Source organism: Eptatretus burgeri, chromosome 5 (assembly GCF_056783735.1).
Source record: "Eptatretus burgeri isolate ZD-2024b chromosome 5, Ebu_testis_v1, whole genome shotgun sequence".
In the NCBI taxonomy this organism is placed as follows: domain Eukaryota; kingdom Metazoa; phylum Chordata; class Myxini; order Myxiniformes; family Myxinidae; genus Eptatretus; species Eptatretus burgeri.
In genome coordinates, this window is record NC_140965.1 from 55,602,380 (window position 1) to 55,616,517 (window position 14,138).

General features: G+C 45.6%; 1 protein-coding gene across 4 annotated transcripts in view; it reads right to left on the reverse strand.

Annotated features, from left to right (window-relative positions):
* PKD2L1 (polycystin 2 like 1, transient receptor potential cation channel) overlaps nt 1-14,138 on the reverse strand; it is a 165,350-nt gene that overhangs the window by 31,435 nt on the left and 119,777 nt on the right. For all 4 annotated transcript variants that reach the window (XM_085881905.1, XM_085881906.1, XM_085881907.1 and 1 more), the window contains exons 6-7: nt 7,519-7,747; nt 7,188-7,358 (exon numbers count right to left, since the gene is read on the reverse strand). In XM_085881905.1, the coding sequence (XP_085738031.1) occupies nt 7,188-7,358; nt 7,519-7,747 (400 nt within the window). The remainder of the gene's footprint in view (nt 1-7,187; nt 7,359-7,518; nt 7,748-14,138) is intronic.

Consider the following 14,138-nt stretch of genomic DNA (forward strand, 5'->3'; position numbering starts at 1 on the left):
CAGACGGCGGTCTCCTTGGGTTAACCTGAAGCGGTCCCTTCAGGGTGGGTGCCTGGAATGTCCTATCCCTAAGAGAGGATGATCACCTGTCTCTGTTATCATCTGAGCTCAAGCGTTTGGACATCGGGATTGCAGCTCTCTCTGAGGTTCAGAGACCGGATTGCGGAGAGATAATGGTGGGTAGTTTCACCTACTATTGGTCTGGTCGCTCTGATGGTTACCATACCCAAGGAGTTACTGTAGCTGTGTCCAATAAGCTGACCCCAATGATGATTGAGGTAACACCGGTCAACGAGCATATTATGAGATTAAGGATTCGTCACTCCTTAGGTGTCATTTCCCTTCGTCTCTGTTTATGCTCCGACTGAGGCGAGTGATCTTACCGTGAAGGATGCATTCTACGCCACACTCGAGTCTGTGGTTAATCAGTGCCCCAGACGAGATACAGTTCTAGTCTTGGGGGATTTCAATGCATCGACTGGAACTGATAGGGACGGTTATGAGGTGTGTGTTGGTCCCCATGGGTCAGGAACTATGAACCAGAATAGCACTAAGTTCCTTGACTTTGCAAGAAGTCAGGGACTTAGGGTGGCTGGTTCATGGTTTCAGCGCCCACAAGCTCATCGCTGGACTTGGTATTCCAACGCTGGAGGTGTGGCAAAGGAGATTGACCATGTCCTCATTGACGGTCGTTGGAGGATGATCCAGAACTGCAGGGTCTACCAGAGTGCTCAGTTCCTCAATACTGACCACCGGCTTGTTGTAGCAACTCTAAAGCTGCACCTTAAATCCTGGAGAATGGTACCATCCCAGCCTAGGCTGGATGTTGGCAAGCTCAGGGATGAGAGAGTAGCTGAGGGGTTTGCGAACAGGCTGAGTGGACACTTGGGGGGTCTGGGTGCTTTGGGGGTCCTGAAGAGTTGTGGAGTGCCTTCAAGACCACCGTCCTTGATGTTGCCGGTAGATGTCTTGGAACTCACCGCAGGGCAAAGAAGAATTTTGTCTCTCAAGGGACACTGGATACCATTGACCAGAGTCGCAAGGCCAGGCTGAATGGCAGAGCTGAGCTGTTCAGGGAGCTGCGGCGTAAAACTGTACGTGCACTGAGGGTGGACAAGGAGGCCTATGTGCGAGGAATCTGTGAGGGGGTAGAGCATCACCTGTGGACAGGTGATTCTAGTCCCGCTTGCAGGGGAATTCACGCATTGTGGTCATCCAAGCCCATCCCTCGGAGCAGAGAGTGGTGGGCTCTTGACAGAGGAGTCTGAAGTGAAGGCTCGCTGGGCCGGTTACTTTGAGCGGTTGTACCAGGCTGATCCCCCAGCTGTCGAGTTGGACGTCAAGGGTGTTACAATCCCTGTTGCTGACCCTCGAATCAACTGTGGTCCACCTGCGCTTGTGGAAACATGGGCTGCGGTGAACCAGTTGAAAGGGGGCAAAGCTCCAGGGATCTGTGGCATCCATGCTGAACTTCTCAAGGCTGGTGGGAATGCTGCACTCGCGTCGTTGCATGCAGTTTTGTGCTCTGCCTGGAACACAGGCATCATCCCAACTGATTGGAAGAGGGGTCTTGTTGTTCCTCTCTGGAAAGGGAAGGGTGATCGCCAAGACTGCAACAACTACCGAGGGGTGACGCTGCTCTCAGTGCCGGGCAAGGTCTTTGCTCAGATAATTCTTGATAGGGTTCGCCACCATCTGCTTGAGCACCAGCGTCCAGAGCAGTCAGGCTTTACACCAAAGAGGTCAACGATTGACCATATCCTTGCTCTTCGTGTCTTCACCGAACGCAGACGAGAGTTTCAGCAGGGGCTGCTTGCAGCCTATGTTGATCTCTGTAAAGCGTTCGATTCAGTGAATTGGGATGTCCTCTGGAGGATTCTTGGTCTTCGTGGGGTGCCACCAAAATTGATCGATCTGATGTCTGAACTCTACTCTGGTACTGAGAGTGCTGTAAAGTGTGGTGATACCATTTCTGACTTATTTCCAGTTGTTACTGGAGTTCGTCAGGGGTGTGTACTGGCCCCCACACTTTTCAGCACTTGTATGGACTGGATTTTCGGGAGGATGTCGGAGAGCTCAAGCTGCGGTGCATCGTTTGGGAATGTCAAGATCTCGGACCTTGATTTTGCAGATGATGCAGTAATCTTTGCGGAGACGTTAGATATCCTTTGGGGGCCATCGAGTTGCTGAATGAGGAGTCGGAGCCGCTGGGATTACGGGTTTCTTGGGTCAAACTAATATCCAGGCTTTCAATGACATATTGGATGCTGCTGTCCTGTCTGTGTCTGTTTTTGGTGAGGATGTTGAGGTCGTGGAGAGATTCACTTACCTTGGCAGTGATATTTATGTCTCTGCTGGCTGTGAGTCAGAGGTCAATATACGTCTGGGTCGGGCGTGGGGAGTCATGGATTCACTAGATCATGGGGTGTGGCGCTGCCGGTACCTGTGCGGGAGGACGAAAGTCCGAGTCTTCAGGTCCTTGGTACTTCCAGTCTTGCTCTATGGATGTGAGACTTGGACTCTGACCAAGGATCTGAGACGGAGATTTAATTCCTTTGGTACCAGGTCTCTTTGGAGAATCCTTGGCTATCGCTGGTCGGATTTTGTGTCTCTCTGAGTCTCTCTCAGCAACGAGCGGTTGCTGAGAGAGACTCGGATGAGCTTTGTTACCTGCATAGTCCGTGAGCATCAGTTGCGCTGTATGGACATGTGGCTCGTTTTCCTGACGGTGATCCTGCTCACCAGATTCTCTCAGCGAGGGAGTCTCATGAGTGGAGGAGGCCAGTGGGCCGACCAAGTGCCTCGTGGTTGCAGCAGGTTGACCATCATCTCAAGGAGATGGGGATGGGCCTGGCATCTGCCTGGGGGATGGCCAGACGGAGGCCCCTGGAGTACCGGCGGAAAGTGGACGCTGCGACGCGCTGTTCTGGCACATGCTCCCATACCTGACCTGACCTGTCCTGATCAAGCCTCGTATGGGAGATCCCATAGGTGTACCATGGTGTTGGTGATAAATTTGACCTCCGAAGCAGAAGTATGTACACGTGAGGCACAAGTCCACCAGTGAAAGTAGCTGTGTTGGACTGAGTCGGCTGTTGTCTGCCAGGTATTGCACCCTGATGATGGCGGCCTCTCGGGTTCTCCTTGCTTGGTCAATGGGGATGCAGGTAAATGGGGCTGTGACGTCAAAAGACACGATGATCTTGTCATATTCAATGCAGACATCTTTGATATACAAGAGGAACTCCTCAGCATTGCAGACTATGTGAGGAGCCTTCTACCGATATCACGAATGATGTTGGACATCGATCGGCCATACACCCCGGTTGTTTCAATGAGAATTGGTTTGAATAAATAAGTCTGGCTGAGGCCGGCGTATTTATTGCATTTCAGAACTTCCGCATCAGTGGCAGCTGCTCCAGCCGTTGAGGCTGTATTGTAAATGTGTGATTTGGTGAAAGTGTCAACACAAGTGCAATCCCAGGTTCGGCTTTTCCTATTCTTGTATGGGACAATGGGCAAGCCATCTGGGTGGGTGTTTTCACCAAGGTCCACACCAATGGGTTCCAGGACAGATGGCATCCCTGCCCCATAAAGGGCACGTTTGACCACATCGTTTCAGGCCAAATGTTTAAAAAGATCAACCGGCACTGAAACTACATGACAGACCATGGTGTTCAAGTGTATCCATCATACTGCCACATCGACATTTATTCTGCTCAAAGACTGATGCTCCAACTCGTAATGTTAACACTCGTGGTCAAGATGTGTTCCCAAAGAGGGAACAGGGACTGCATGAAGCCATATCCCGCTTTCCTTAGTGGCTGCGGCCACAAGAAGGGCACTGGTGACCTGATCCGCACTGTTCAACAGGCTGACTAAAGACACACTTGCTTTCTCAATGTCCCATGCTTTTTGGCTAAGCCAGAACAGGCCATCGGGTTCATAAACACCGATATGGGCTGAAATCCATGACAATAGGGCTGCTGTCAACTCCCCCGTTTGGGCCAAACTACTTACGCGTGACAGAACAGCATCGACGAAGGGGTGAACTGCCATAAATGAAGAGATGAAGCCAGGAGGAGCGATATCAATAGCCCTCCTGAAACCCAGACCTCCTTCCTTAACTGGGAGCATAGCTTGCATACAAGCAGAGGCGTTGAAAGCAACATGAGATATTATACAAACAGTTTCGCAAATGGTGCAGTAAAAATCTCCTCGCTGTGTATATTTCCATTAGGAGGGAGGCACGCAAGATATACAGGAGTTTGGACAGGGCAAAAGTTTTTGAGCTGATAGCGATTTTTAGGATATAATTATGTTCAAAAAGGGTGCTTAAATTAACCCATACACCCAATTTTCATTCATGCACTCCCTTGGAGTTCTCTTAGTATGCACGCAAAGTTTCATGCTGATAGGTTTCATGGTTTTGGAGTTATGGAGGAGACACATACACTGACCCACACTGATATTTATTATAACAGAAAAGAAGATATATATATATATATATATATATATATATATATATATATATATATATATATATATATATATATATATATATATCATATTTTGTGTACATAGATATATTTGCAATGCCCATGCAACTTGTGCAGCAGATTTTCTTCTGTTATACTTCTCAAGATATCACATCCACCTTCCATCTCATGGTACACTGAAGTGTGTGGTGAGGCTGTTGCCCTGAAAGAGCTTGCATTCTCTTCCGAGAATGCAAATACAACTGAAGACAACTTCAGATCATTCCACGAAGCTCAAAACAAGTGTGCATCCACTCAAACAACATCTGACTAACGTCAAGACTGAACTTTCAAAATTGCTTCCTTCCTCAAGAACCTGGTGGCACCTTCTCGAGTCTGTCTCTGGAATCTGCTCCCCCTCCATCCCGTCCATCACTTCTAATGGTACAACAGCCGACTCTGCTCTTGAGAAGGTCAAATTCCTTAAATTCAGTGTTTCTTATATTCTTGTATATACAGCCGAGGCTTGTGGATGAGCTAGTACACTAAATGGAACAGGACATAACAGAAGGAACAGGAGAGATTGGTGGGAAACACCAACAGCAAGGTAGAAGGCCTAGATAGAGGGAGACTTGGACAAACAAAGAGTATGGAGGTAATGCAGGCATGAGAGGAGGCATGTGGTGGACAAGATGGAAACAGAAGGAATCTCCAAGGAGGGAAAACTGGACATTTGGATGGAGGAGGGATTGGGGTTTCGATGGATGTAACGGTTGGAAGGTTAACGATGGTAGAAAGAAATATGGTTTTGGATTGGGGATGACCTGAGATGGGGGTGAACAGCTGTCTTGAAGACATGGAAGGAAGAATGACATTGAAGAGAATGTGGAAGTTGGCCCGCAGGTGGGAAAAAATAGGAACAAATGAGTGGAGGTGAGCAGTGATCCTGGATTTGGGAAGTTTCACTGGAATGATGTTGATGGCAGACCATGTGTCCTCTGCAGAAACTTGGAGGGAACAAATCACGGAGAGAGCAGAGGGTGCAAGATCAGAATGGAGGAGGTAGAAGACAGAGAGACCACCAACCTCTCTGCGATGGCAAAGTGATAGGCCCATAGATCATGAAGGATACTGTTGTAGCTCCAGATTTTGCATATTTCATGTATAAACATTCCACTCACAGCATGTCTGATCCAATTACTCTGTGTCTCTCCCTGGTTACTCTTTCTGTTTTGACAGGCCACTACCCCTTTCAGGAAGGGGTGTGGCTTTTTATGTCAAGAACACTATTTCTCATTGTCCAATGCCCTCACTAGTCCCTCTTACCCTCTGGAAAACTTCTAGCTGTGTATACCACTCTGCAGCATGCTGGTCTGTGTGGTACACTGTTCAGCCAATGATGATGAATTTCCATACAGCTTACTTTCTTCAACATGGAACAACTCATTACTATCCAACATAACTCCATTCCTCATCTGTGGTGATTTCAACTTTCATCATGGTTACTGTATGGGTGTCAGTTCTGCAACAACCAGCTATGACATTTGATGCAGCTTCTGGCCTTCTGAGACTGGGTATTACCCAAACTGTAAATGCTCCAACCCAGATTTTTACAACTTGTATGACCTCTCTTCTGGACCTGGTATAAGTAATTTTCTACCCAACTTCCCCTGTTCATCCTCTGACCATGTTCTCATCAAAGCCCCCCTCAATCCCTTCCCTCACCTTAAAATACACGATTGCAAACTATGTCAAAGATTAGGCAAGATGTCTCAACTTATTTTTTGCCTCCACATCTTGTGTACCCAATCCACATCTTTGTCTTCATCTTTATCTTCATCCTTGTACTAACTGTCCAGTGGGCTTTGTGGCCTTCTCAACTGAGAAAGTAGACAAAGTTCTGTCCAGCATTGACCCTGGTTCGGCGAATGGCTCAGATAGTATCGGTGCTGATACTCTTAAATCATGCTTTGCTGCTCTTGCTTCTCCTCTGTCTGCATTATTCACCCAACTGTTCTCTTTCGGCTGCCTCCCGTCTGCTTGGGAGCCAGAAAACATCACTCCCATCCACAAGAAAGGCACAAAAACTGATCATATCAAATACAGAGTCATAAACTTACTTGCATTTATAAGTAAAGTTATGGAATCCCTTATTTCTGCTCATGTCAAGCCTTTCCTCTTTTCAAACAACCTGGTCTCTGACCATCAGTTTGGACTTTATCTCAGGGACCTAATTCTGGACATGCACCACTCAGCAATAGATCGAGGTCCGAAATCTCCAACAAGAGGTCATGACCATCTCCTTGACAAATCTCTGGCATTTGATGCAGTCTGGCATCCTGCTCTTCCTGCCAAGATGCTCTTCCTGTCTGTGGCACACAAGGCTCTCGTCATTTCTGGATTTCTGGACTCAAGCAATCAATGTGTTTCTTTCAACGGAACCAGCTTCCTTCCTTTCCCAGTGGAGGTTGCAGTGCCCCAAGGCAGTTTCTGAGGATTATTACATTTCTGAAGAAAGTGCTTGTGCTGCTGAAAGTTTCCCCTACAAATTAAAGGAGGAATTTGGATTTGGCCAGGTTGCCAAAGGATTTTGGCCTAAATGAATAACTTTTTTTTTTTAAACCTCATATAATTTTTTAATTTAAAAACAAAACAACGTAGTATGAATAATACCTTAGAGTTTATTTCACGCTCATATATAATACTTACCTTCACCCAGGCAAAGAACACATTGACGGCCACCATGTTGTTAAATTGTGTTTGCCAGAAAGCAAGAAATTCAAAGTCAGCATAACGCCTTGAATCTTTCAGTAGCCCACCGAGCAGTTCTTCCACAGATAGTGTCCGATAGATGTTAAAGACGATCGCAAAGAGGGAAAGCTGCAGAAAGAGGGGAATTCCTTTATTCCTAATATAATGTTGATCTCAAATGTCTTTGATTAGTCTCGTGCTAAATATTTCTGATTACAAAGCTAATATGTAATTATCTAACAGAACTCGATCACCAATGAGGTCATATTGAAAGTGTGTTGTGACTGACCGCTATCACCAGGATGTCAAGGCAGTTCCAAACGCTGTGAAAGTAGGCAAATGCATGGATCCGAAGCTCTAGAATTTCCTCTACAATGTAGTAGAGGATGAAAACACAGAAGACTATTTCACAACCCATGATGAAGTAGTCGTAGGTTGTAACGTAACGTAGAAGCTTCACAGTGCGAAATTGTGATGAGGTTAAGGCACCGCCCGTGACAGGAAACTCAACGACCAACCTTTAAGGAATGGAAAAGAACAACAATGATGATGATGAGTCATTCAATGAAGTTTGAACTTTGTTGTTGTATTTTTGCTGAACAATTGAATGGCACAAAAAGAAAAAGGAAATGTAGATGTGAATGCAATGTTATTTTGTTAAGAAAGGGAAATGTGGATGAGGATTTAAGAGTAAAATGATGTAATCTATAGAGAATAGGTGTCAAGTTTGTTATGTAACACAAAGCAATGCCGTGACTGCATGACCCTGACAAAACCCTGACATTCGTGGATTCGACATTCACGGACCTCGCGTATTCACAGTGCATAAAATTTGACCTGCTTCTACATTCGCAGCACTGTGCTTCGCATGTTGGTGTTTTTTGCGGGAGTAAAAAAACATTTCTCACCATCCATGCATAAACCACCTCCAGGCACACATAAACAATCACCCACCAGCCACGTCCAAAAAACAACTCTCAAACTAACTCCCACCGTCAGTGCATTAAGCACCTCAATGTGCGCATAAACCATCCCCCACAAATAATGGTCACACTGCCAACCCTCCTCCATCTACCCACAACCCTGCACGGCTACTTATGTGCAGCGTGTCCTGGGTCTCATTCTTTCTTCTCCTGCTGCTTTCACCTGCTAACCCTAAGCCTAACCCTAACCCTAACCCTAACCCTAACCTGCATTCCCTTCAGCACACAACTCATCAGAACCCTCACCTATGTCCTCTTCAAAGGAATTCCCTGGATTCTAACTCGTCATCATCATCACATCAAAAGTTACATTGTTTCTTAAATATAAATTGGAAACAGAACCTGCTATATTTGTTGGGGTTTTTTTGTTTGTAAGTATTATTTATGAAACGAATCATGTACATTCGTTTTCATAAAGTTTTTTAAATTTCCCTTAAAAATCACGAACCGCCAGGAACCGATCCCCCTTTTTGCCATTGAAACAATGCCACGACCTTTGCGGATTCGACATTCACGGCATTTTCCAGGAACGTATCATCCCCTGTGAATGTCGGCGTCTTACTGTTGTTACAAATTCAGACAAGGGAATCCAAAGTACAAATTCAGACAACAAGGTATACAAATTCAGACAAGGGAAGACCAAGATCAATGCAAAGTATTTGTAATATTTTGGATACGAGATCTGGACTTTTTCATATCATGTGTCAATGAAAATGCCCCTGATGAACAAGATCATTAACGGATCTTGATGCAGGACAAAAGGAACAATTGAGAGGGAAAAAGCGGGGGGGGCTGAGAGCAGAGTTGAATACCAAGATAGATGCTGATTTGGACAAACAATGGGTGTGGGGAGGAATGAAGCACAGGATAGGATACATGGGGTGGACAAGATGGATACAGAAGGAAACTCTCAGGAGGGAATACTGGAAATTTGAAAGGAGAACAGCTTTGTGCCGTTTATATTCATGAATAAGGGTTATTAAGAACATGAAATAAAGTATTATTATTTCATTTGCAGCCTGAGGTTGCTGGTTGCATCATTGCTGGGAGTATGGCTGTACCACTGTTGCAATGGCCCTGTTTCCAATAATCTGGTACTCAGTTTGCCTACCTCAGAAGAATGACAGGCCCAGTCAACCCACCTGGTGTTATTTCAACAGAATGATGGGGGCTCAAACTCAGGACCCGAAGATCTGAAGCTAGCCACATTAACCATTGAGCCAACACCAGGCTTATTCTTTTCCATTAAGACCATAAAATAAAGTTTATTTTCTTGAGTTATTAAGATCATGAAACTTACTTTCAATAATAATGATGATAAACTTGATCCAACAATGCGATTCCTCCCATACTGTTCCAGCCGAAGAAAGCTGCATAAAGCAACCATGAAAAGTGACGCAAGGTAAACCCTTTGCCATTCCAAATCCTATCATGGGAGTGATGAGTCTTTATCTGGAAAGGGTTTGAAATGGCAAAGAGCTTACCTTGTGTCGCTTTTCATGGTTGCTTTATGCAGCTTTCTTCAGCTTGAAGTGCATGGGAGGAGTCGGTATATACGTATATATTGTTGCAATTGTTTCACCAATGCAGGGCTTGTATTTAAAGCAAAAACACCCGGTCGAGATTTGTCCTAAATTGGAATCCTTTGATTGCATTTTTTACTTTGGTTGTGATGGTGGGAATTGTTTTATATGCCAGACTATTCTGTGCACCACAAATTATTCTGACAATTATTTCAGAGGCCTCAATAATTTGATTTTGAAGCATACTTCACATGATCATGTCTGCCTCATTATATTTTGTCTCCTGTCGTTTTAAAAAGCCGAGGAGTAAGTTCCTGTCACTTCTATTCTTTGGCAAAATATTTCAATCTTGTCTTATTTCCGTAGTTGTGGTGTTATTGGATGTCAATATTGTCCAGGCACAAGACATTCTTGTGTGAGCAACACTATGTCAGTGGCAAATGGGGTGAAGCAATTTAAAATCCATGAATAGTGTGAATATGTTGGCTCTCGACACAGAGGTCCCGAAAGAGTCATCTGGATTTTGGGAAAACTTCCGCATCCAACCTGTCCAAAGTTTTTGCTTCACTAATTATAATTGCGAATTGGATGCTGGTAATGACCTGACACTGTTGCTTGAAATGGTGGGAAACCCTATCGCAATTAACAATGAATGGCAAAGGTGTCATCAACATATCTGTTCCAATACCACATAAGCTAAATCCTCATCAGTCTTGAGACCTTGATCATCTTTCTCTTGTTCTTGCTTTCCTTGATCCCCAAGTCTTTATTATGTGTTTCACCAGAGCCACAAGTAATAGCAGAAAGGATCAGAATAAGTAGTGCAGAGATTATGTGGCATATATTTAAACCCATACACAATCCCCAGCAAAATTACCACATTAAAACAAAGGATTACGATTAACAACTCTGGAGTGGTATGTCAGATTGGTCAAACTGTGAGGAAATGAAATCAAAGATTGGAAAAGATTGGAGCAAAATGACATGTCATTGTGTCCAATCTGACCACATATTTGATTTGATTTGGAGTCTCATCAAGGATATCACATCCAGTAAACATCAGAGATTGGTGGTGGTCAGAGGGGTGGGTGGGAGAGGGAAGGACAAAACAGTGGGGAGCAGAGACATGAGATCTGTGGAAGGTAGAGGGATGGGATAGGGTACACAGGGTAAACAAGATGGACACTATAGGGACTTTCAGGTCCTTGCACGATAAGGAATTTCAGGAAGGAAAGCAGGGAATTTGAAAGAGGTGGGTTTGGGGTGGATTAATGGTGGAAGAAAAGATTGTGGTTTTGGATGGGGGAAGATAAGAGATGGTGGTGAGCAGCTGTACTGAAAACCCAGAGGAAAGAGTGGGATTGAAGAGAGTGTGGGAGTTTGTTCCAAAAGTGGGAAAAAAGAAGAACGAAAGAGTGAAGGTGAGCAGTGAGTCTTGATTTTGGTAGTTTTACCAGAATGGGGGTTGCTGGTGGACCTTGAGTTCCCTGTGAAAATATGGGGGGGGGGGGAACAGACATATCACAGACAGAGCAGGGGAGGAGGGTGAGGCCAGAGAGGAGATGGTAGAAGACAGAAAGACCACCGACCTGCCTGTGGTTAGAGAGTGAGAGACCCAAAGATTCAGCCTCATCGTGGGAGATACGAATGATCCGAAATGCTTTGGTTTCCACAGTGAGAAGCAGAGAAAGTTGAGAGGTGGGAGCAGCAGCCCAGAGGGGAGAGCAGTTCTCCATCAGGCTGCAGAAAGAAGCTTTTTATGTGGTCAGGAGCTCAGGTGTGCCAAGGAAGGTCTTTGCACAACGGAGGATGCCCAGTCGGCGACTGGCTTTGGAGGCAAGGTTGGAAATGTGGCTTTCTCAGGAATGATCATGGCAGATAGTAAGACCCAGAAGATTGAATAAAAGGACTTCTTCAAGAGGAATGTTGAGAAAGTAGATAGGGGTGGGGGGTTCAAGACGGTACTTTCAGAGAGACATTGTGAGAGTGTGAGATTTGTCAGGCTTGAAAGACGTTGCACATGTTAGACAAGCTTGTGATTTTATCCAGATCTGCAGAGAGTGAAGAGGGTGCTGCTTACTGAATCATCCATCCATTGGGACCATACTCTGTGCAGAGTGTTGGTGCTGCCCAAGCAGTCTCTTTGGCTATTGGACACTATCCTGGATGGGGCGCCACTCCGATACAGGATACGAGCAAGCTGGCACTCATTTTGTCGACCTCGGAAGAATGACAGGCAGAGTCAACCCCACCTGGGATTAATTCAACGCTGAGTGGGATTTGAGCTTGTCGATCGGAGGGATGACAAATGGTACAGCAGAGGGTGGAATCATCAGCAAAGAGATAAAGAGGATTTTCTCGAGAGTCAGAGAGATTTATAATTGATGAAAACCAGAAAACGAACAGAACCCAGAACGCTACCTTGAGGAACTCAAGCCTGGACAGGAAGAGGGGATGAGAGAACTCCATTTCGGGGCACACGTTGGCTGCGACAGGAGAGGAAGTCTGTGAGCCATGAGTGGAGTTGTCCTTGGATTCCATCGGAAGAGAGTTTGGTGAGCAGAGCAGGGTGCCAGACCATATCAAAAACACGTGATTTGTCGAGGGATATGGCTCTGATTTCATGTCTGGCATTGAGGATCTACACCCATTGTTGGGAGAGCAGAAGCAGCATATCCAGGGTCGAGTGACCTGGTCTGAATCCAAATTGATGATCGGAAATCAAGCCATTGGGGAAGAGGAAGGATTTAATGTCTGAAGTGATGATTGATTCCATAACCTTGCTCATGATTGGGAGAACAATGATTGGTCTTTCGTTGTCGGGATTTGTTGTTTTTGCACCTTTTTTGTGCAGAGCGGTAATGTTTGCTGATTTCTAAGCAGATGACAGATGACCTTGAGCAAATGAGAGGGTGAACAGAACAGAGAGAGGGCGAGCAGGACGAGCAGAGCAGGTTTTTTTAAGACACGTGGGCTGATGCCCTCTGGACCGGTTGCAGAATCTGAGTCGAGGTTTGACAGCAAACTCTCCACCTTGTCAGGAGAAAAGGACACATAGTCCATGAACAGCTGGGTGTGACTGGGTAAGGTGGGTGAAGAAAGCAATGGGTTTGGGACACAAGATTTAAAAGCAAACACGGAGTTTATGCATTCAGCCCTTTCACGTGCAGTGTCAGCAGTGCGGCCATTTCAAGTAACGGAGGGGATTGAGGGAGAGCATACAGCAGAAACAGACTTAACTAGGTGCCACAAGGGTTTGGAGGAGGGAGACAGGTTTGAGATTTCAGACTTGAGATGAGAAAGATGTTGTTTTCTGACTCTCCCGAGGGTAGACACACACTTGGTCTGAGCTTTGTGGAAGGAACTGAGATTTCCTTCAGTTGGATTTGCCTTCCATGAGGCGAAGGCATGTTGTTTGAGGAAAACTGCCTCACCACAACCTTCAGTGTATCATGGGCAAGAGGAAGGGTAGGACAACTGAAGACAAGATGGGATAAATCTGTGAGAGAGAGAGAGAGAGAGAGAGAGAGAGAGAGAGAGAGAGAGAGAGAGAGAGAGAGAGAGAGAGAGAGAGAGAGAGAGAGAGAGAGAGAGAGAGAGAGAGAGAGAGAGAGAGAGAGAGAGAGAGAGAGAGAGAGAGAGATTATTTGAAAGAATTCCCATGACGAGCTGATGTCGGAGAAAGTAGAGATGGGAGACCAGTCTAGAAGTTTGATGGCTACTTGAAGTCCTTGCCAATTTACCTGAGTGAAATGCCAGACTCGACGGTGCTGAGGTGGTTTTCTAATGAAATCCAGAGAGATGTCTACTTTGACAAGCATGTAGTCAGATAAATTGATTGGAGCAAAGGAAGAACAACAGATATTTTCAGGGAAATTGGTCAAAATAAGATCCAGAAGAGATGGAGTACCATTGGTTGAGATCCGGGTTGGGAAGTTGACCGATTGAGTTCTTCCCAATGAGTCGCAGAAGTCTTTTGCTGAAGTGCCATGACAGGTGAGAGAGGTACCCACACCTAGCCAATTGGCATGACGACAATTGAAGTCACCACACATGAGGAAGAGAGCGTGTGAATGGGAGGATGCAAGTTGGTCCATGTTTTCAGATTGTGAGGTGTAAATGGAGTCATCACTGGTTGGTGGATGGTACAACACACGTTTAAACATGAGGTGGGAGTGGAGGGGAAGTCGTAGCCAGAGGTATTCCTGGGGGTATTGGGAAGACAGGGCAGTGCATGGAGAGTTAGGATTGGAGTTTCTAATGAAGAGAGCAACTCCGCCACCAGGACTAAGCTCAGGTCTGTCATAACGGAAGAGGGAGTAACCAGGGAGAGGTACTAGGGAGTGAAAGACGTCTTGAAGGAGGAAAGTTTCTGTTAAGCAGATTATATATGGTTTGTCAGT